Source organism: Ascochyta rabiei, chromosome 5 (genome assembly GCF_004011695.2).
Source record: "Ascochyta rabiei chromosome 5, complete sequence".
Taxonomy (NCBI): domain Eukaryota; kingdom Fungi; phylum Ascomycota; class Dothideomycetes; order Pleosporales; family Didymellaceae; genus Ascochyta; species Ascochyta rabiei.
The window spans coordinates 1,543,540-1,563,643 of NC_082409.1; the positions used below are offsets into that span (position 1 = coordinate 1,543,540).

Here is a 20,104-nt window from a genome sequence, read left to right on the forward strand (position 1 = left end):
GGCCTCCAGCAAAAATAAAGTCCTGTGGCCAGTGCAACGGGAAAAGCAGAGGCTTGGCAAGTCTGACTCTCGTTATAAACATTGACAGGCGTTTCTGCACAAGGCCCACTGCACTGGCCATGGGACTCTACTTTTGCCGGAGACCATAGTACATCATTATGCGAGGTGCTCAGTCTGGGAGAGATAGACTGGAAGGTGACTGGGGACTGGCCTTCTCTTGCCTGCCATAGAAGCATTAGCGGGTTGTGTATCTCAACACCCTCCAAGCAGAGAAGCCGGGTAATACTATAGTCTCCGGCAAAAGTAGAGTCCCATGGCCAGTGTGTAGGCTAGTGTACGGAACTGTTAACAACAGATATGCATGGACGATTTCTATCTTACTAAGACGAAGGCAGCCTGCTTGTTGGTGTGGGACATGTTCTCAATTTCGGTAGAGACTTCGAGACACCCTGGTCGAATCCCTGTCTGCACTGGCCATGGGACTCTACTTTTGCCGGAGACCATAGTACATTCAACCACACGGCGGCCAACGATATCTCAAGTTGTACCGAGTCGGGTGCCGAAGGAACTGCCGGCACTGTTAATCGGTTAAACTACGGAGATGAGCTCGGAGTGGTACCGTAGCAGCGTGTTTTGGTTAGAATCAGGTGGACGATCAAATGACGTCGGACCGCACTCGAAAGGACAGAAGCAGGAAGCAGGTCATCGGACCATGAGATTTAGAGGGCGGACCATGACTAAACCTAGATAGGCAGGCGACCATGCTTTAGCAGGGATCTCTAAAAGATAGCATGGTCTAGTACAGCTATGTTAGGTGTGAAGCTGCTCTAAATGACGATGCCTGGAGGTGTCTAGCAATACTGTAGCAAGATTTCTAGATAGCTAAGAAGAACTGTAGTCTTCCAAGCGCAACTAGTAGTGTACCACATCTACCGAGTTACTCGGAGTGCCTCCCAAAGTTGAGAACCGGAATGTGCCTGTAATCTGGGCTTTGGTCTTCAACCCCTTGCTTCCCGAGAAAGCTTGCAAAATTTGCAGCCTGAGAATCAAGGTGTATCAATGGGCAGCTGCATAAGCAAAGACTAACGTGTCTGCAGAGTGTTAATCGTAATGATTGTATTGTCTTTCATTCTTATCTTGACTCCATAGTCCTATGGTTACACAAAGCATAATGCTCAAGCGCGGACATCTGCTATCTCATCATGCTGTCGGTCACCAGCAGCCTCTGGGATCGGATAGTGTTCTCCACATCCCTGCATACCTTGCACTCCGCCACGACTTCACGCCGACAAAAGTGTTCAAAAACACACACACAAAACGATTGGCTGGAGGCGAAAATGCCTGGTATATTGTCAAAGAAAGGCAAGCGCGTTCAAAGACGACGCATATAATACAAGAAAGAAAAAGGGAAGGAGAAAGCGAAAGCTGTTTAAAGATACACATGCACAACTAACCGAGAGGCGAGTAGCTTGTCGGCCTACTCGTCAATTGTTCGCGTTTGAAGATTTCGAAAGTGTGCTCTGTGCCCTCCTCAGGAAGATACAAACCATCATCTGGAAGCCAACTTCTTGAGTAGTGACTCGTGCTTTGCGGTCGTGGCGCGCTTTGACTTCTCCGATTGCCTACAGAGTTGCGTGCAGAGTTGCGCGCAGAGGTTCGCGCAGTTTGGGTGGCCTCGCTGCCTTGCACTATGCTTGCAACCATGGAGTTGTATCTTGGGAACCGTGGAGGCGCCAGATCATCCTCGGGAATTTCAAGATCGTCTTCAGGCATCCAGCTGGTAGATCGCGAGTAACGATACGTGTAACGGCGCGAGTGACGTGGCATAGTCGATGCCTCGCTCACAGGACGAGTACTCGGTAAGCTTGGTACCATTTTTGATACATGACTGGCACTTGGCATTTGGTAGATGGTCGGTGACAAGCGGAAATTCGGACTGGTCGGACTGGGCAAGTAGGATAGCCGAGCCGAACTCGGGTGTAGGTGTGAACTTGCTACAGGTGAAGGGAATGCCGGTGATAGTGGTACTGACACAAAGCTCGAATTGCCTTCTGGAGGATGCGAAAAGAGAGGGTTCACCGCCCTTGCAGGGTTGCGAGTTGGCAACCCTGGAATTGGAGGCTCAACAGCAAGCTGATCACCACCGATAATGTCTTGATACCAGTCGTAAGAGCGAAAGCTGAAGCTTGGACTCGGTGGTGGCAACTCCGGCAAAGAGAGGCCGCCTTCTAGCTTCGACAAAGCATTGTCCTTGGGGTCAAGGCCTTGTGACTCGCTGTGATTGCTGCCAGTGTCGGACTTGGAATCCCTGAATGACTCCGCATAGCCGCTGCCATGTGGGTAGTTCTCTAGTTCATACTCAGAGCTTATGGTGCTTGATGCTCTATCCTTGGTCTTTGTTACAGAGATTTGAGGATTATTGCTTGATGAAACGGGTGGGAGGTATTCTTCGAATCGATATCTCGGTGCACGCTCATGTGGGGTTGAGACTTGACTTGCAGCATAAGCTGCAGCATTGAACATAATGTCGTCGAATATCATGCTTTTGTTGATGTTGACGTTGATAGCGTAGCGTTTCTCCTCGTTAGGTGGGAGCGGAAGAGCTTTGTCGACTGGGCTAATTGGCGTCTCGTCGCACTGAGCGACTGCATTTTGTTGCCTATATTCCGAAATCTCCTTCTCTCCCTGTGCCTTTTCCTCGTCATCGATGACTTTGACCGATGTGATATAAAACTCCGAAGGCAGTCCTGGCGGTGGCGCAGTGAACGTTGCCTGCTGCGGGCTATTTGGCATGGAGGCGACGAGAGTCCTCTGATCATTGTCTACTGTCCACATGGTCGCAGTCGATCCACATCGACTGCGATTTGTCGGAGGTGCTTCAGGCGACGTATTGGGCTGCCGGCAAGTTCTCATTCTGAAGAACCAAAAGCCAACGCCCACAAGCAGGACGACGAATGCTACGACTCCCACTCCAATACCAACGGCCATTCCTGTGCTCAAGTGGGTAGTAGGCTCTGCACTTAAGCTACCAGCCGGTGCAAATGGCGCAGCCTGATTGACCTTGGTACACACTCCATTGGAGCAAACTCCTTCGTCTGCACAGTCACTGCTGGCAGAACAGGTGTCGCTAGGGGCTGTAGGCGTAGCAGAGGTATTAAAGACGGTCGCACTTGGCGTGGGAGTCGCAGTATCGAATTGGAGGGAGAATTCGCGTTGTGAAAAGGTAGACATTATAATTAGAGAATGTAAAGAAAGGAGCGGTTGTTCGAGGATGCTACTGGTGAGCAGTGTCAGCTGAATAAGGACAATTTAGAGAGGCTGTGTACATACATGAATGTTAATGTCGTATCGAACGCGTGTAAATGGTTTAATGAATGTATGTGATGTCCAAAGGCATCAGATCATGATCGTCGCCAGAGGGCCTCACTGCAGGTACTGCGTCGCCACAACATCGCAGCCATACTGAGGGCCTCCCACATTATTGTAAGGTCGGCTAGAGAATGGATGATTTATTGGGAGTAGCCGCAAGTAGATCCGACTGGAGTTGGTGGTTTGACGATAGCGCTAGCTGAAGCTACTTGTCGCACCGCTTCAAACTTTCCACCAAAAGTGAACAACCCAATGCAAGCGACAGCGGACTCACATGAAAAAAGAACAAGGGAGATTAGGTGGAGTCAACGGCGACGATATCGCGCATCTACAACGTGGGTGTGCTTTGGTGTTGATTCATGATGTTCGCGTTTTCGCCCTGGGTGCAAGCAAGCGACAGCGCAGGATTGTCGCATCACCCTGAAGAGGCCGAGTCATAGGAGTAAAGTTTGTGCACGAGGCCTCATAGCGGTTTCAGGAGAAGCAGCAGCGCTAGTTCTTCGTTGCCAGCCACGCAACAACTTGCTTTGCGTTTGCATCTGGAGGGAACACTGGATACCAGATCTTGGTAATCTGGCCGTCTTCAACAGCAAGCGCAAGCCGTTTGATGAGCATTTTGCCCTGCCACTCGAAAGTTGGTAGTTTCAAAGCTTTTGTGAAATTCAGGTCTGCGTCCGATAATAGCTCGTACGGGAGATGCACGCGGGACTTAACCTCGGCCTGGTATGGGGTATCCTGGGTAGAAACGCCAAAAATGGTGTTTACGCCAAGCTTGCGCAGCTCGCCCATCTCATCGCGAAAGCTGCAAGCTTGGGGCGTACAGCCTCGCGCTCCCGGAATGATGTTCCACTCATCTGAAACAGTCTCGCCTGGTGCACCAGTACGGGGGTAACAGAAAATGATGGCAAGTCCAGAGAGCTTCGACACATCCACCTGGTGGCCTGAGGTCGAGGATAAGAAGACAGACGGGATCTTGAAACCGGTGAGATGTGAGCAAGCTCCATCATCCTGAGGAACAGGCAGATCGTTCGGGAAGGGTGTGTCTATTTGTGTCAGTCACCAATTGCGCAACGCTGCAGCATGAAGCAACTGACGAGCCATGGTGTACTCAGGGACCCAGCAGACTGTCAGTTGTATGTCACTGCTGTCACAATAACGGCGGATACCTGGTCCGTGGGATCGTTTGAGTTATACCGCTGTTATCGATGAAGAGCACTTGAAAAATGCCCGAATCAAACCCAATACCCGGTGATGCCACAACATTCTGAGGATCTCGAGGTTCGACGTAGCAGGAACCGTGCACGTCACCCGGCTGCGACGCGATGGTACGTTATCGATTGGCGGAGACGCGGTCGTACCTGCACTTCATGATGTCACATCAGCGAATCAAGTCGCAATAGAATAAGCAGCGCGTCGTCATTTGCCAACGATCTCCTGCATAACTCATATACCACCGACCCCTCTATGGCTCTCGTCATACACCTTTAATGCAGTCAATACGTCTTTTACGACCTCTTCGAACTTCCTTACAGCTCCAGCGCAAAGCACACTCAATTACACACAACATTCAAAGAACCGCATTTAGCACAACAACCAGAGCCATGGCGCAAGAATTCAAGCTCAAAGACGTGCAGTCACTCCAATTGAAGAACGGAGAGAAGAAGGAAGTCGAGGTAGAGGGTGTGGAGGGCGGCAAGATCTTATTACTCAAGGTACAAGACAAGGTTCATGCTACCTCGTCCAACTGCACACATTACGGCGCACCGTTGGCTAAAGGTGTGCTGACGCCTGAGGGTCGATTGACGTGTCCATGGCATGGAGGTATGCGACGATACTTATCTGCTCGCATGTCAGATGCTGACCATGCGTAGCTTGCTTCAACGTTGCTACTGGTGACGTTGAAGATGCACCGGCATTGGACCCAATCTCAAAGTACGAAGTGTTCGAGCGAGACGGAGCTGTCTACGTCAAGACCGACGAGAAGACACTGAAAGCCAATGGAGGGTCTTTGAACCTCAAGTGCTCTTCAGTGGGCGACGAGAAGGTCCTCGTAATCGGAGGGTACGTACTTTTCCTTCTCGCACCAATCGATGCTAACCTCTACAGTGGTTCCGGAACACTTGGTGCAGTCGAGGGCCTACGCGGCGGAGGCTTCAAGGGCAAGATCACAGTTATTTCCAAGGAAGGCTACCAACCAATCGACCGAACCAAGCTGTCCAAGGCCCTCCTCGCCGACCTGAGCAAGGCTGCCTGGAGATCGAAGGACTTCTATAAGGAAGCATCAATCGACTTTATCGAAGATGAGGCTAAGAGCGTCGACTTCTCTAGTAAGAAGGTCGAGACCAAGTCTGGCAAGACGTACGAGTACTCGAAGCTGGTGCTGGCTACCGGCGGTACACCTAGCTTCCTGCCTCTCGATGGTTTGAAGGGCGACTTGGGCAACACCTTCTTGTTGCGAACACTGCCAGATGCACAGAATATTCTGAAGGCTGTTGGTGATAACGGCAAGAAGGTTGTTGTTGTGGGCAGCTCTTTCATCGGCATGGAGGTTGGCAACTGTCTCGCCGGCATGAAGAACGACGTGACCATTGTTGGTATGGAGGTATGTACCAGTGTCTACAACACACCCAACATGGTCTAACGTGGCTTAGGAGGAACCCATGGAGAGAGTCATGGGGAAGAAGGTTGGCAAGATCTTCCGCGGCCTCCTTGAGAAGAATGGGGTCAAGTTCAAGATGGGTGCTAGTGTGGAGAAGGCAACACCGTCAAAGAGCGACTCGTCGAAGGTCGGAGCCGTACACTTGAAGGATGGCACCACTCTTGAAGCAGACCTTGTCATTGAGGGCGTAGGTGTCAAGCCTGCGACGGAATACCTCAAGGATAACTCGAGCGTGCGATTAGAGAAGGATGGCTCTCTCCGAACCAACGAGACCTTTGAGGTCCAGGGTCTCAAGGACGTCTTCGCCATTGGCGACATTGCGACGTACCCTTACCATGGCCCCGGAGGCAACGGCACACCGGTTCGCATTGAGCACTGGAACGTTGCACAGAACGCGGGTCGCTCGGTGGCCAGGTCGATCAACGAGCCTGGGTCCAAGCCCAAGGCGTTCATACCTGTGTTCTGGTCAGCTCTCGGCTCGCAGCTGCGATACTGCGGTAACACGGCCAACGGCTACGACGATGTGGTGCTGCAAGGAGAGCCAGAGAAGCCGTCGTTTGTCGCATACTACACCAAAGGAGATGAGGTCGTTGCGGTAGCGTCGATGATGAAGGATCCCTACATGACACAGGTATGTCATGCATTTGGCCTTGGGCAGCTGCATTGATTGTTCGATGCGAGGCGTCCCTTTGCTGAGTATTTGCTGCGTGCACGGGACCAAGCTAACGTATGACAGAGCGCGGAGCTGATGCGGAGAGGGAAGATGCCAGGCAAGAGTGCTTTGCAGAGCGGCAAGGACATCTTGGACATTGGCCTTCCGAGCGAAATCAAGATCTGAGAAGCGTACCGTGGAAAGTCGGCGGTGGAAGTGCCGGATGCGGCAGGAGGACGTACAAGCGGTCCAGGCGAGAGAAATTGACACATGAGCATGAAGCCGAAGTAGTAGCATTGTGTGACGTCGAGACGAAGTGGCCCTTTGCGTGATGACCACGCATCCCAGCGATATCAGACATGGCTAGGGTGCACAGAAGACAGGGGCAAGCCCAAAGACTGGGCCCATGGAGTCGTCCAGCAGTGGCCGGAAGGCTAAGCGGGAGGGAGTGGGCCAGGTGACACACGGCAAGGGCGATCCAAGCGTCCATGGCAATTTCCGAGGAAGTAGGCAGGAAGTAGGCAAAGGAGCCAGTGTACAGATGTGCGTCATATCATGGCGCTCACGAGCACAACCAACGTGAAGGGAAGAAAGGGGAGTGTGGGAGTGTGGCAGTGTGGGCGATGGGCAAGCTACTAGTAGGTGCTACGGTACTGCAAAAGGCAAAAGTCATCACTAACGAGTGCGCTCTGCAGAGATGCGGTTTCCAGTCACGGTCGAGTCATGGTGCAGTCCGAGTCAGAGTGGTGATTGGATGACGAGGCGAGTTGGCGGGAGATATGCAGGGCGCTTTCCTTGCAGCATCGGTGTCGCGGCTGAGACACGGTGACTGACGACGTTGTGACTTGCTGACCTGTGGCTGGCCGGCGCGCGGGTTGACGTGGTTTGCAGACAGGAAGCCGTTCCTTGCAGTGCTTGGAGGGCTTGCGGACGGTGCATGAGAGAGTGGGCTCAGGGGGCAGCAGAGGAGAGGAGGGGCCGGTGTTTTGGCTGGCTTGTCACGTCATGGATGCAGCAGAAGCAGAGGAGGGCAGCGTGTTCCCGGCAGGCAGAGAGGCGGTCGAGCAGCAGCTGGCGTGGGTTAGTGGTCGAACATGTCATGGTGGTGGTCGAGCATATCATGGTGGTGGTCGAGCATGTCATGGTGGTCGAGGTGGTGGTGGTCTTCGCAGCGTGCACGAGGTGCTGCATGAATGGCTAATTTGCGCACCGACAGGCTGTCGCTGTTTCACAGTGCATGCAACCCAGCCAGGATGCTAGCCTGCTGGCTTGCCAGTGAACGGAGATGCAGCTGGTGTGGCCAGCAGGCGCGTCGAAGGTAGCGGTAGGGCGGCGGTGTCGATGCTCCCCTGCGCCCAAGGTCAGACCCGGCGGTGGAGATGATGGTCGCGGAGGGCATGGCCGTGGCCAGGCTGGGACGAGCGGTTGTTTATGTACCACCAGCTGGGTACGTGCTCGTGCGGGCTACTGCTGGGCCGAGCGGTGGTTGATGCTCTCCTTTCTCTAAGATTGCCCAGCCGCGCCTGACGAGCGTCTCGCGCTGCATTCGCCCACTTCTCCCCACGCACGTCAGGAACACGACGGGTCCATTGATAGCGGACTGTGTCGCCCTGTACCGTCTGGAGTTGCTTGCGCTGCCTGCGTTGCTTGCTTTACCTGCGGTACCTGCGTTGCCTGCACTGCGCTGCCCGAGCCCTCTGCGCCGCTGCGCCTTTGAAGAGCCGCGCCCGTCCTTGCACCTGCATGTGAAGCTGCGCTGTCAGCCAACCTCCACCGATCGACCTCAGCGCGACCGACGCGCCCGCCACCCACCCACGACGCCAACGGCTATCGCAGGCCCACTTGGACTGCTGGACCGCTGCACCGCTGCACCGCTGCACCGCTGCACCGCTGCACTGCTGCACTGCACACTGCGCGCCGCCCACCGCCCACCATCCACCGCCCACCGCCCACCGCCCACTGCCTGCCGCCCGCCGCCCGCCGCCCGCCGCCCGCCGCCCGCTGCCTGCCCGCGCAGTCCAGCCTCTCCTCCCTCTCTCCCCTCCCCCCTCCGCAGAGCTTGCGCCGCACCGCCTGTGGACGCAGCAGCAGCCGAAACACACTCGCAGCAGCTGCCAAAACACACTAGCCGCACAGCTCGCCGCACCTCATGTCCGTGGTGCTGCAGCCGAGTGCACAGCAGCACGCCCAGCACTCCCAGCACGCCCAACACGCCCAGCACTCCCCCCGAGCGCGACGACCCTCGACCGGCGCGTCGTCCAACACGCCCAACACGCCCCGCGCACAGCCGCCGCCCCCCTCGACGCAGCACTCGTCCGCCATGAGCCCCAACAGCGCTGCCACCGCCCCCGGGCCCATGCCGCCCCCACGCACCTCGTCGCACCGCTCCACCAACGCTCCGGGGAGCGCAGGCCGGAGAGCGAACGAGGCGAGCTCCAGTCGCCCCCAGCCGGGACACAGCCGCTCGGCCACCGCCGTGGGCCAGCCTCCTGTCGGCACTCACCTGCCCCGCGAGGAAAGCGCCGTCATCAGCAGGATAGGCGTCTCCGACCCCCAGGACGACATTGCTCGCGAGCAGGCGCGGCAGGCGGAGCGCGTGCCCATTGCCTCGGGCGCCGACCTGACGCCCATCACCGGTCTCGGCCTGGTGGGCAGCGAGGGCGTCGACGATGGCGGCCGGGGCGCTGGCGGCAAGAGCAGACAGGACCACTCCAAGACCGAGGGCTCCACCAAGCGGACCAAGTTTGGTAACTACATCCTGGGCCAGACGCTGGGCGAGGGCGAGTTTGGCAAGGTCAAGATGGGCTGGAAGCGCGACAGCAGCGTCGAGGTGGCCATCAAGCTCATAAGAAGAGAGACGCTGGGCAGCAACTCGAACCGGCTGCAGAAAATCTACCGCGAGATCCACATCTTGCGCGGCCTCGACCACCCCAACATCGTGCGCCTGCACGAGATGGTCGAGACAGAACGGCACATTGGTATCATCCTGGAGTACGCATCGGGCGGTGAGCTCTTCGACTACATCCTCAACCATCGCTACCTGAAAGACGGCCCGGCGCGTAAACTGTTTGCCCAGCTCATCTCAGGCGTTGGCTACCTGCACAAGAAGGGCATCGTGCACCGAGATCTGAAGCTCGAGAACCTGCTGCTGGACCGCAACAAGAACATCATCATCACCGATTTTGGCTTCGCCAACACCTTCGACCCCAAGGACGAGCTGGGCGAGGAGATCGAGTACAGGCTGGGTGATAAGGACTTTATAAGGTCCATGGGCCTCGACCAGCCTGACGCTCGTCGCGGCGATCTCATGCAGACCAGCTGTGGAAGCCCGTGCTACGCTGCGCCGGAGCTCGTTGTCAGCGACTCTCTCTACACCGGTTGCAAGGTTGACGTATGGAGTTGCGGTGTGATTTTGGTAAGCTGTTCGAGCACGTCCTCACTTCCGCGAGCTGACCCCATGCAGTACGCCATGTTGGCGGGCTACTTGCCCTTTGACGATGACCCAGCGAACCCCGAGGGTGACAACATAAACCTTCTCTACAAGTACATTGTTTCCACCCCGCTCACGTTTCCCGAATACGTCACACCGCACGCAAGGGATCTTCTCAAGCGGATACTCGTACCCGACCCAAGAAAACGTGCCGATCTGTTCGAGGTCGCGCGTCACAGCTGGCTGGCAGACTACGCACACGTCGTGGGCTTCATCACCACCAGCAATGCCGCCGAGACCCAGCAGCAAGGCTCCGTCTATGCTAGTAAGCACCCACGCAAGCCTCAGTGCGAGTTCGACTGTACTGACCCCGCAGCAGAAGATCCATACGAGCAGCCGCCGCCTCTTGCCAGAAGTGCATCCGTCCGCGAGCCCACCAAGACGCAAGCACCCCCTTCAGCACACGGCGGGCTTACAGCCAAACGAGACCAGATCAATCCTACGACGGAGAAGCCGAAGACGACTCGTGACAACAAACGCCGAACCGTACAGGTCGAATACGTTGCCCCCCAATCGCAGACCCAGCGGGGCGAGGCCTCACCACCTACCGTCTCTGCAGATGCAACACCGAAGGCTCGTCCCCTCGAGCGTGTACCAGTCGAACCCACACCCACAACCACAGACGGCTACCAGTCGTCCTCCGGTGCAAGACCGCCTCGCTCTTCTGGGACAGCTGCAGCTCCCCCGCAGGTTCGACCGGGTGGCCAGACCCAGAGGTCAGTCTCGGACTACTCTGCTTTCGGCCCTGCGCCCGCAGCAGCACAACGACCATCGACAGGCGGTACCCTTGGTGGATCAAGGATGCCTTCGCGAGGCAACTCCTACGCACAGCCAGCAGCAGCTACAGTGGCTCCCACCAACGCCGAAGGTCGCTTCTCGCAGCCCAAAGGCAAGACCTACTCCATCTCTGCGCCATACCCCCAACAGGAGCCTGCGGGCATGGGCGAACCAAGTATAGGACAGCCAAGCACACAGCGAGTGCAGTCGACTCAGATCGGACCCACAGGCGGGCATCCCAAGGGTGGCCACAAGCGATCTAACACTGTGACCGAGACTATAGGCCGTATGACTTCCATGTTTGGAGGCCGTCAGAACTCTTACAGCCAAGACCCTAAGGGATCCTTTACCTCGCAGGACTCTTACGGCAGGCAGGATGAGGAGAGGAAGCAAAAGAGATACCCTCCTACGTCCATGCCCACCTCCATGTCAAACGACAACTCGATTGGATCCTCGGGTCCTAGGCCAAGCACAGACTCAAGGCGCCGTCCCTCATTCAGCTTTTCACGCAAGAACACCGACGACGGAACCAAGACTCGACGCTTCTCCTTGCTGCCATCGTCGTTCTCGAAGAACTTTGGCTCTCAGAGAGAAAGCATGCCTGCAGATGGCTACGGCCAACGCCGCGGCTCCAACGTTGGTCGAGCCCGCAACGGCTCTCGATCTGGCATGGCCTTCGGCCGCGGCACAGAATCTCGTTCTCCTAGTCAGAGCACTATGGGAAGCAACGCCGTACCTGGCTTCTACGACGGCCAGCAAGACAGCAACTCCCGCATTCGACACGCCAACGCCAGCGCCACCTCGCATGCCGCGCCGGGCCCTTCGTCCGCACCACCCCACCAGACGCAGTTCGACCACCCCGACCAGGCAGCCGTCGGTGATGACAAGTTCCCTAACCCCCAGCAACCGCACCCCAGCCAGGCGCCCAATCGGCCGTACGGACGCCACCCTAACGATAGCCAGGCCAGCGAGCAGATGACGCCAACACAGTCTCATGGCTCGCAGCCGCAGCGCGCGCAGTACCCACAGGGCATGGGCGGGGATCAGGAGCAGAGAGGTGGCAAGCTGCAAAAGAGCCGCAAGTTCGCGGACGCCTACGAGGACTCGGGTGCGAACAAGGGCAGCTCAGGCAGCAGTAAGAAGGTCATGGACTTTTTCCGTCAAATGGGACGCAGGAGAGCGGGCAAGTAAGCGAAGCCACTCGGAGCGAGGACGACATTCTTGAACATATTGTTCGAACCAGCACATGTATCGGGCAGCGACCACGCATATCGCGCTGTCTGCAGCAACAAAGCAGGAAGAGGCAGAAGTACAGATGGAACTTTTTTTTTTGTGTCGCGTCTTTGCTTGCATCGCTGGATAGAGCATCAGCGAATGGGGATTCGATAATACTTGCATTAGGTGGCGTTTTTTCTTCCTCTGTTCTTCTTTCATTCATCGTTCTCCGGCCAAAGAAAGGCGTTATTGACATATCCGCGCGCCCGCTGCTGCTGCTTGTATGGTTGTTTGTTGAGGCACGAGGGTGCCTGTAATCTCTACTTTCCACTTTTGTAATTCTTTTTTTTTTCCTTTCAAAACGATGATGAAGGGGAAGAAGAAAGAGGGGGGGAAGGATGACGCATGGTGTGGAGACGTGCAGAGCAGAGCGAGAAAGCGGTTTTTTGACACAAAGTACAAGTACTGTAGCGTAGCGTAGCGTATAGCGTATTGTGTACAGAGGGTGCGAAATGGAAATTACTTGCCACTACTGTACTCGAACCATGAACTTGATCTCGGACTTGGATTTGGACCATTGACCTTTGCACTTGGTCCAGAACTAATTGTTCCCCGCTCTATTCACGTCCATCTGGAAATGCCATCATTCTACCACACTCGTCTCCAACATCACAGTATCCCAGGACTGGACTGGGAATCTTGTATCCGAATACACGACTTCCATGTACACAAATGTAGGACTCTACCATTCTACAACCAAGACGGCAATCACACGCACCCCCCCCCCCCCCCTTCTCTATCTTCCCTCTCGCACATGGACTTGCTCAGGGCCTTTGCAGATGTGTTTTTTTTTCCTCTCATCTCGTCTTGTGTTCTCTTCACCTTGAGCTCTGGAGGTCTCACCGCACCGAACTACGGGAATAGCCATCTGCCGGTCCACCATCTCCATACGTTCGTCGACTCGGGATCGGTCTTACACCCCCCCGCCTGCTCGGCTTGGCTCGGCTTGTCGTGTGTGTTTGGGCAGCTCGATGTGCTCAGGGCTGGTGGTTGTGAGGATTGCGGGCACGGAGAGTGGTGGTGTTGAGGTTGGAGTACTGGGTCTTGCTGTTACGGATAATGGGCGAAGGCATGGAGAGGGGCGGGGAGAAAGAGACAGGGGGCTAGGCGGAGGGGAGGTGGAATCTGGTATTATACAGGATCTGCCCAACGCGCACTCGGGTGCGATGAGAATGTGTGCGAGGCGACGCGCGACGTGCGCGGTCGTTGCCAGGCACCGCCGATGCGAGTGTGGGGTTTGGATTGGTATCTACTGCGGCGGCAGCTCGCCGCCCTCCCTGCTCCCTCCGCTCTGCGTCTTCTCCTTGACGGCCTGTGCAACGCTCTCGACCTTGCTGCCGCCGCCGCTGTTGAGGAACGAGAGGTAGCAGTTCCAGCCCAGCGAGATGACGTTGACGACCAGCACGCGCAGGTCTGCGGGCACGTACTTGAAGTTGACGAATTGCACCCACGGCCATACCATGAAGTTCTTGGTCAGCCCGGGCACGTAGGCGCTGTTGAGTCGGTCCTTGACTGACGAGCCTTCCAGGTAGGCCATCGAGGTCAGGAAGAGGCCTGGGGGTATTAGTGGTCGATTGGAGGATGGTGAAAAGGAAGGACGCACCCATGTTTACAGGCGCAAAGAGGAACTGATCGCATGCTACGCGGGCAACAATTGTACCGTTCTTGGACGAGAGGTTGACGTGCTTGGTCAGGATGCCGTACCAGGTCGTGGCTGCGGGACCGAAGATGACTATAGAGCTGTCAACACGCCGGCCTTGTTGGTTGTGCCCTGGTGCTGGCAGACGTACTACCGCCGTAGCCAGCCATGCGGAGCGTGCGCATGGGGTCATGTTTGTCGAGACCGCGCTTCTCGACCAGCTGCTGCGCCATGCAATCTCCCGTGCCGAAGAGGATCTGGAGCTGTTGTCAGCTCTTCATCTCCCATGTGTCTCCGATGGGTGTGCTATCGAGTGCAGCAGGCGTAGCGAGGATGAGACCGAGTCTGTTTGTACGATTGCGGTCGTTGCAGGTATGGTCGTCGCGCTTCGGGCTCGCTCTTGCGCAATGGTTTGCCGGGAGGCTGACAATAGAGTAAAGGGAGGATTGCATACCGCAGTAGTAATGGCCTGTGTCGCCAGGGGCGCCGTCTTGAGCTTTGCCTGGTACCTGTTCTCTCAATCAGCCCTGCACACTCACACACCGTCGCCAACATCCACTCACCAACGGAACGCCATGTTGTTAACGTCTAACTCTGCAAAACTCCAGGAGGGAAAGACAGGGGAAAGCAAAGAGCGAGCAGTATCGAGTGGGCCGTGCAAAAGGGAGACGTGTCTTATCGAAGAAACGTCGTGGCTCGAAACTTTCCAAGAGCTTAGGGGTGCGCCCACGCCGATGATGTCGTGTGGACCCCTTGCGTGGGGGAGCTTGGATGTTTTGGCGCCATTCTCGTGATCGCTGGGGATGCGGGATGCCATATTTAGACATTCAGGAGAGCCTGCACGTGGTCGTGCATCCAAGTGCCGAAGAGATTACCTATACCGCCGGTTGTGCATGCACCATGGACTTGTATTTGGGAGCGCTCGTGGTCATGTCAAAACAATGCATTCCACAGCGTGATCAATCTAGTACCAGCGTTGCGTGGGGGGTATAAAATGGCCGGAAGCCCTACGTACGAAAAGACTGACTGTTATTGTACAATCGTGCTTCGTGAATGTCGGCAATGGCTGAAAACAAAGAAAGAAAAAAGCGCTTTGGTACACTCTCGTCGCGAATCCATCTGTGGTGGCGTCACGAGGCTTCGCCCTCGAAGCTTCTGTCGCAAACCCAAGGTATCTTACAATTTCCTACAACGCCAATACGTGTCAAGCCTCAGTCGGATATGATCCCGAGATATAGAAACCGCAAGCAGAGTATTCAACAAGTCGTGTCGTGAATTTTGGTATACGGGCTCGATTGGAGTCGTCGAGTAGTGAAGCACAAACCTTCTTCGCCTAATCGATCTCCATCCGCTGGCTCGGCTGCGGCCCGGCAACCGATGGCATCTCGGTGCCATACGCCTTGTCGCTCATCGCCGCCTTCTTGTTGACGTGAGGCTTCAGACCCTGGTTGAAGTTGTGCGTGCAGATACACGCGATGACAATCGAGAAGAGCAGCAGGAGAATCGTCAGGATGGCGAACGCGGTCAGAGACTTGCGAGCCGGCTTGTAGTCCTCCTGGCGCAGGCGGTCCGCGACATACATGCGAATCAGCTTGAACAGGAAGTAGGCAAGAGCAACAAAGTAGACTACGATACAGGCGATCATGCCCATGACCGACTCGCGGCGAACCCAGAAGGCGGCAGCAAAGAGCAGGAAGAAGGTGACGACCAGCGCCGCAGCCGTGAGGGCAATCTCGACGGTAGACGTCTTCTCGACGACGACGAGAAATTGGACAGTAAAGGCGAGGAAGAAGAAGAAGTCGAACTTGAGCAGGGCGATGTAAATCTAAGAGGGGTTAGTCTTGTGCTGCGAGTAGGTGAAGCGCCAGTGGTACCTGATATGTCAGATAGCGCCTCTTTAGGCGCAGGTCGGCGCTGATATGCTTGTAGATGGTCCATGCGAACTCGTCGTACAGCTTCCAGGCAACAAAGCCAAAGGCGATGGTTGCAACCGCCATGAGAACTGGCACCGCGATCAGCATGGGCTGGACATCGACCCAGAAGTCTGCGGGGATGAAGGCTTTCTGATTGAGGGCGTCGGCAGCGTCCTTGATCTGGTCGAACTGGATGGCTGCGTACACCATGATGCCTATGTTGTAGATGACGAGGCCAATGACCTGAATTGTGTTTTTGAGGCGCAGCGCATCCCAGACGAGGAACAGTTGGTAGAGGTAGCCAAACATGAAGACGGCAAGATAGGTGGGGACGGTGCGGGCCTCGCTGTTGACGTTGTGGGCTTCGAAGTGCAGCTCGCTCTGGAAGCGACCGAAGACATATCTAGCAGACAGTGTCAGTGGAGGGTTGGGGCTTACGGCGCCGATGCAACGTACGACTCCAGCGTCAGGGCGACGATGGCCTGGATGAGGGCGATGGCCATGAAGGACCATGTCCACTTTGTGTTGGGGACGTACATCCTGGGGGCGCGTCGAACGGGTGGTGGCAGGGTGGTGGGGAAGCCTTCGCGCTCGTGGTAACCGCCCGGCTGGGCGTTGAACGTGGGCGGGCGGACGTGATTGTTGGAGTAGGGGGCGTAGTCGCCGTCGAGCGGTTGGCCTCCCAGGAGGGATGTGCGGGCCTCGTGGTGAGTAATTTTGGCGAAGGGTCAGCCGCTGACAGCGGCTGGGACAAAGGGAGATGTTGGGTGTCTTGGGAGCGGAGGCGCGGTAAGGCGAGGTGAGGGAGGTGGTCACGGCGCCGGGGGGTGTGCGACGTGCAGCGGTGTTGCCGTGTGCCGTGTGTCGTGTGTTGTGTGTTGGATCTGGTTCGCAGGGCTGAGTGCACGGCTGAGACGAGGGTGAGGCAGCTGGCGGCGGGTTTGGCGCTCGCTCGTGGGACAGTTGAAACCAGGCAAATGGAGCTGATCGGGGAACAGGGCGCGACGTGTCTGGGTTGCCTGACTGCGCGCTACTGAAGCAGAGCTGAACGCTTGGTGCTTGGTGCTGGGTGCCGGGTGCTTGGCTGTGTGGATAGGCCGGGCGTGTGACAGCGGAATGCAGCGGCGCGGGGGGGGCAGTGGACGTGCAGACACGCAGGCGTACGCGGACGGGCAGAGGAAGTGGCGCAACGAGTGACGGCGGTGGGCGGTGGGCGGGGGACAGAGTGGAGGAATGCACACAGACAATCGAGGGCAGAGCGGGCGCAGTCGAGGGTGGGCTTGAGGCTTGAGGCTTGAGGCTTTAGGCTTGCAGGATGCCCTTGACTAGAAAGACGCGAGGTTCATTGGGTGGGATTGAGTGTCAACAGAGCCGCTAGACTCGTGGCTGTGTGGAGAGGGCCGGGAGGAAGAAGGGGACTGCTGGTGCCCGTCTATGGCCGCTGCACTGGCGCTGTTGGGCACGCTGGGGAAGCGCTACTGCGTGCGCGAGGATGCAGCAGACGAGAGACGAGAGACGAGAGACGAGAGAAGAGAGACGAGAGAAGAGAGACGAGAGAAGAGAGAAGAGAGAAGAGCAGTCAGTAAGAGGCGTGCTGGAGCCGCCGTCTGGAAGCAAGCAGCGTTCAAGCACAGTGCGCGCGTGCGCTCCCTTTTCAGCAGCGCAATGCGAGGCCAGCAGTCAGCAGCCAGCCGTCAGCCGCCAGCCGCCAGCCTCGAAGCCTGGTAAGCCTCGAGGACAGGCGCACTGGCGCAGGTGCTGAGCCTCTCCCAGCGCCGGCGCTCAGCTGTGCCGGGGTGGGTGAGGAGTGGCTGCGTGGGTGCTTGGGTCAGCCTGGCTAAATTTGCGACGCGCACGCCAATCAGCGCTCTCGAGGGCCGCCAGGGTGCTGTTTCGTGCCGTTTGACGGTTTCGTGCTGTTTCGTGCTGTGGCGCAGGCCTCCGTTGCGCGTTTCCTGCAGGGGTGGAGGGTGGAGCTGCGCCGCGCTGCCATTCCCATCTGATCACCGTCATCAACGCGCCTCTGCGCACACGAACCAGCCTGGCCGGCACCAGAGACCGTGAACGTGACCGCGACCGTGACCGCGACCGCAAACGACCCACGCCGGCAGCCATGGCCTCCGGTGGGTGCCTGTTTCAACGCTGCTGCACGCCTTGGTACCGTCCATGCTGACGCCCTCCAGTCGAGATTCTGTGCAAGGCCGCCGCCGACGGCTCGTTGGACTCGTGAGTGCCTCCAGCGCCGCGCCCGTCGTGAGCATGCGGGCAGCTAACGTGCACATGCAGCGCCGCATGGCCTGACACGCTGCAGTACATTCTGACTCGCCTAGACGAGGTGATACCGCCGCCCCCATGCGCCCTCTATCCCAACGTCTGACGCCTGCAGATCATCAACGAGTTCCCAAAACCGCCCATCCATGCCAACGCAGCAGATGCAGCAGATGCAGCAGATGCACCAGACGCACCAGACGCACCAGACGCACCAGATGCACCAGACGCACCAGACGCAGCGCCCAAGCAAGAGGCCACCGCAACCGACAAGGAAAACGCGCCGCCCGCAACCCCTCCACGACCACCACCCGTCCCCATCTTCGATGCGCCAGAGTCCAGCGTGATCCCGCCAGCCACCACCACCTTCTACTCGTCGATACGCAGGACCCTCGCCACCAACTTTGCAAAGCACCCTCCGCACACAATCCAGCGTCTGGCTGAGCTAGTACTCGAGCCCAAGAGACGATACAAGTACTTGTCGCCTTACCTCCGCGCCCTCGACCGCGTCGTATCCGTCTCCTCGCCGCTCACCATCTTTCCCCTGCCACAAGCCGTCTTACCTAGCGCTGGCGGCTTGCTCAACGGAACCACGTCCATACCGAATCCTCAGACATCGACTCTCGGTTCGGATGAGTCGCTCGGCGGCGCCCTGCTCACGCCCATTCCGTGGCTGCACAGTCGAGGGCAGAACGAGTTGATATCGGAAAGCACGGAAATCGTCGATGGTCCAAACGGCGCCGGTCGCATCGAGACCGTCACTGTCGGCATGCTTAGCGGACAGGTTGCGCGACAGGAAACAGCCGCTTCATCCGTCTCACAAATCGCGTCCTCGCACCCTGATGGTGAAACGCTGCCGTCTACCGGTCCCGTCACCCAAGGAGAGTTACTGCGGCAAGAGCAGCAAGCTGGCATCGTCCTCAACAACCCTCACTCCATGACCACGAGCCCCACACGGACAACGTTCGGCGAAATCGAAGGCTGGGGCACCGTTGTTGAAACAGTCGAAGCGGAAGAAGAGGCCCCACATGCCAGAGGGCCAGAGATTATTGGCATGGAAGACACCGGCCCGCAGAAACAAGGCGCGTCACTTGACATTGAGGGAGCCATTGGTCGCCCGAGCTTGGAGCGCACGAGCAAGAGCCCGAGTCCGGCAGCAGCCACTGATAGCCAAGCAAAGGACGAGAAGATGCAGGACGCTGAAGAGAAAAACGAGGATGACGAAGCGGCCGAGGAGCAGATCAAGGGTGAGGTGGCTGGGCAAGGGAAAGAAAGTGAGGTCAAGGACGTAGAGATGAAGTCAGAGAACTAGTGCACAGCAGTCGCAGCTTTGATGGGAGATGAGCCACTGCACCACATTCACCGTAGTCACCACAGTCACCACAAAGCCTTGTATGCGCTCTGTCAGTAGCGTGTCAAACACGAGCGCTTCGGTCTGATACAAAAGAGAGGAATTCCATCCACCCGAGGTCTGTACGAGCGCTCGAACGGTCGCATGGGTTTGTGCGCAAAAGGTCTTCAATGACATAGATCGAGGCAGATGTGAGGAAGGCGCCTTCAATTAGCTTGGCAGTCGTCGATAACGACCGCCCCAGAAGATCAATACTAGAAAATCATCGTGTAAGCTTTTATCCAGTTGTTGACGCGTACTTTATCATTCAATCATGATGTGTGCACAGTTCGCTGGGCACAGATCCGCCGAAAACAATCGATCTGAACTCCCTCTATCAGCTCCTCCAGAAATCCTACACCCCCACCACTCCATCGACTGACCTCATGCGCACCCCAAACAATGACATTTGTCGAAGATGCGCTGCACCTGCGTCTGGGGACCCGCGTGAACACCCAGCTATCGCGTTGTTTGACGCCAAATGACGTCGATTCCGGCCAAAGTAGTCTTGATTCGAGCAGGGTTATTGTTAATACGCAGGTCAGCGAGGATCCTTCGATCCTTCCAGGCATCAGGCACCTCTCAGTCCGTTGAAAGGACCGATAAGTTTTGCTCACATTTCTGAACCTCACGCCCCACTCATGCCGTCATGTTTCGATCCTTTGTTATACG

At 56.9% G+C, this 20,104-nt stretch overlaps 7 protein-coding genes across 7 annotated transcripts, besides 15 other annotated features; 3 read left to right on the forward strand and 4 right to left on the reverse strand.

The window, feature by feature from the left end:
* Positions 1-72: part of a dispersed repeat that runs on past the window's edge.
* Positions 67-151: a dispersed repeat.
* A 132-nt stretch (positions 152-283) lies between these two features.
* Positions 284-506: a dispersed repeat.
* Positions 507-692: 186 nt separating this feature from the next.
* Positions 693-818: a dispersed repeat.
* A 631-nt stretch (positions 819-1,449) lies between these two features.
* On the reverse strand, positions 1,450-2,835 carry EKO05_0003675 (uncharacterized protein; the record flags this gene model as incomplete). Its single annotated transcript, XM_038945299.2, has 1 exon — positions 1,450-2,835. One exon carries the CDS (start codon positions 2,833-2,835, stop codon positions 1,450-1,452), a length of 1,386 nt encoding a protein of 461 aa, XP_038800602.2.
* A 1,026-nt stretch (positions 2,836-3,861) lies between these two features.
* On the reverse strand, positions 3,862-4,470 carry EKO05_0003676 (uncharacterized protein; the record flags this gene model as incomplete). Its single annotated transcript, XM_038938638.1, has 2 exons — positions 3,862-4,412; positions 4,464-4,470. 2 exons carry the CDS (start codon positions 4,468-4,470, stop codon positions 3,862-3,864), a joined length of 558 nt encoding a protein of 185 aa, XP_038800601.1.
* Positions 4,471-4,970: 500 nt separating this feature from the next.
* On the forward strand, positions 4,971-6,866 carry EKO05_0003677 (Apoptosis-inducing factor 1; the record flags this gene model as incomplete). Its single annotated transcript, XM_038938370.1, has 5 exons — positions 4,971-5,190; positions 5,241-5,430; positions 5,476-5,971; positions 6,021-6,659; positions 6,765-6,866. 5 exons carry the CDS (start codon positions 4,971-4,973, stop codon positions 6,864-6,866), a joined length of 1,647 nt encoding a protein of 548 aa, XP_038800600.1.
* A 914-nt stretch (positions 6,867-7,780) lies between these two features.
* Positions 7,781-7,844: a tandem repeat.
* A 685-nt stretch (positions 7,845-8,529) lies between these two features.
* Positions 8,530-8,584: a tandem repeat.
* Position 8,585: 1 nt separating this feature from the next.
* Positions 8,586-8,686: a tandem repeat.
* Positions 8,687-8,829: 143 nt separating this feature from the next.
* On the forward strand, positions 8,830-12,138 carry EKO05_0003678 (uncharacterized protein; the record flags this gene model as incomplete). The annotated part of the gene is made up of 3 exons (XM_059636211.1): positions 8,830-10,095; positions 10,144-10,435; positions 10,487-12,138. The coding sequence occupies 3 exons, from the start codon at positions 8,830-8,832 to the stop codon at positions 12,136-12,138; spliced, it is 3,210 nt and encodes a 1,069-aa protein (XP_059492194.1).
* Positions 8,860-8,901: a tandem repeat.
* Positions 12,139-12,708: 570 nt separating the features above from the next.
* Positions 12,709-12,756: a tandem repeat.
* Positions 12,757-13,471: 715 nt separating this feature from the next.
* On the reverse strand, positions 13,472-14,438 carry EKO05_0003679 (Protein required for ethanol metabolism; the record flags this gene model as incomplete). The annotated part of the gene is made up of 5 exons (XM_038938417.2): positions 13,472-13,776; positions 13,826-13,954; positions 14,013-14,118; positions 14,316-14,370; positions 14,425-14,438. 5 exons carry the CDS (start codon positions 14,436-14,438, stop codon positions 13,472-13,474), a joined length of 609 nt encoding a protein of 202 aa, XP_038800598.2.
* Positions 14,439-15,194: 756 nt separating this feature from the next.
* On the reverse strand, positions 15,195-16,313 carry EKO05_0003680 (uncharacterized protein; the record flags this gene model as incomplete). The annotated part of the gene is made up of 3 exons (XM_038938662.2): positions 15,195-15,686; positions 15,736-16,177; positions 16,231-16,313. The coding sequence occupies 3 exons, from the start codon at positions 16,311-16,313 to the stop codon at positions 15,195-15,197; spliced, it is 1,017 nt and encodes a 338-aa protein (XP_038800597.2).
* Positions 16,314-16,603: 290 nt separating this feature from the next.
* Positions 16,604-16,652: a tandem repeat.
* Positions 16,653-17,051: 399 nt separating this feature from the next.
* Positions 17,052-17,085: a tandem repeat.
* Positions 17,086-17,273: 188 nt separating this feature from the next.
* Positions 17,274-17,346: a tandem repeat.
* Positions 17,347-17,446: 100 nt separating this feature from the next.
* Positions 17,447-17,488: a tandem repeat.
* A 342-nt stretch (positions 17,489-17,830) lies between these two features.
* Positions 17,831-17,866: a tandem repeat.
* A 21-nt stretch (positions 17,867-17,887) lies between these two features.
* Positions 17,888-19,354, forward strand: EKO05_0003681 (uncharacterized protein; the record flags this gene model as incomplete). The annotated part of the gene is made up of 4 exons (XM_038938358.2): positions 17,888-17,897; positions 17,958-18,000; positions 18,061-18,109; positions 18,161-19,354. The coding sequence occupies 4 exons, from the start codon at positions 17,888-17,890 to the stop codon at positions 19,352-19,354; spliced, it is 1,296 nt and encodes a 431-aa protein (XP_038800596.2).
* Positions 18,198-18,283: a tandem repeat.
* Positions 19,355-20,104: the final 750 nt, after the last annotated feature.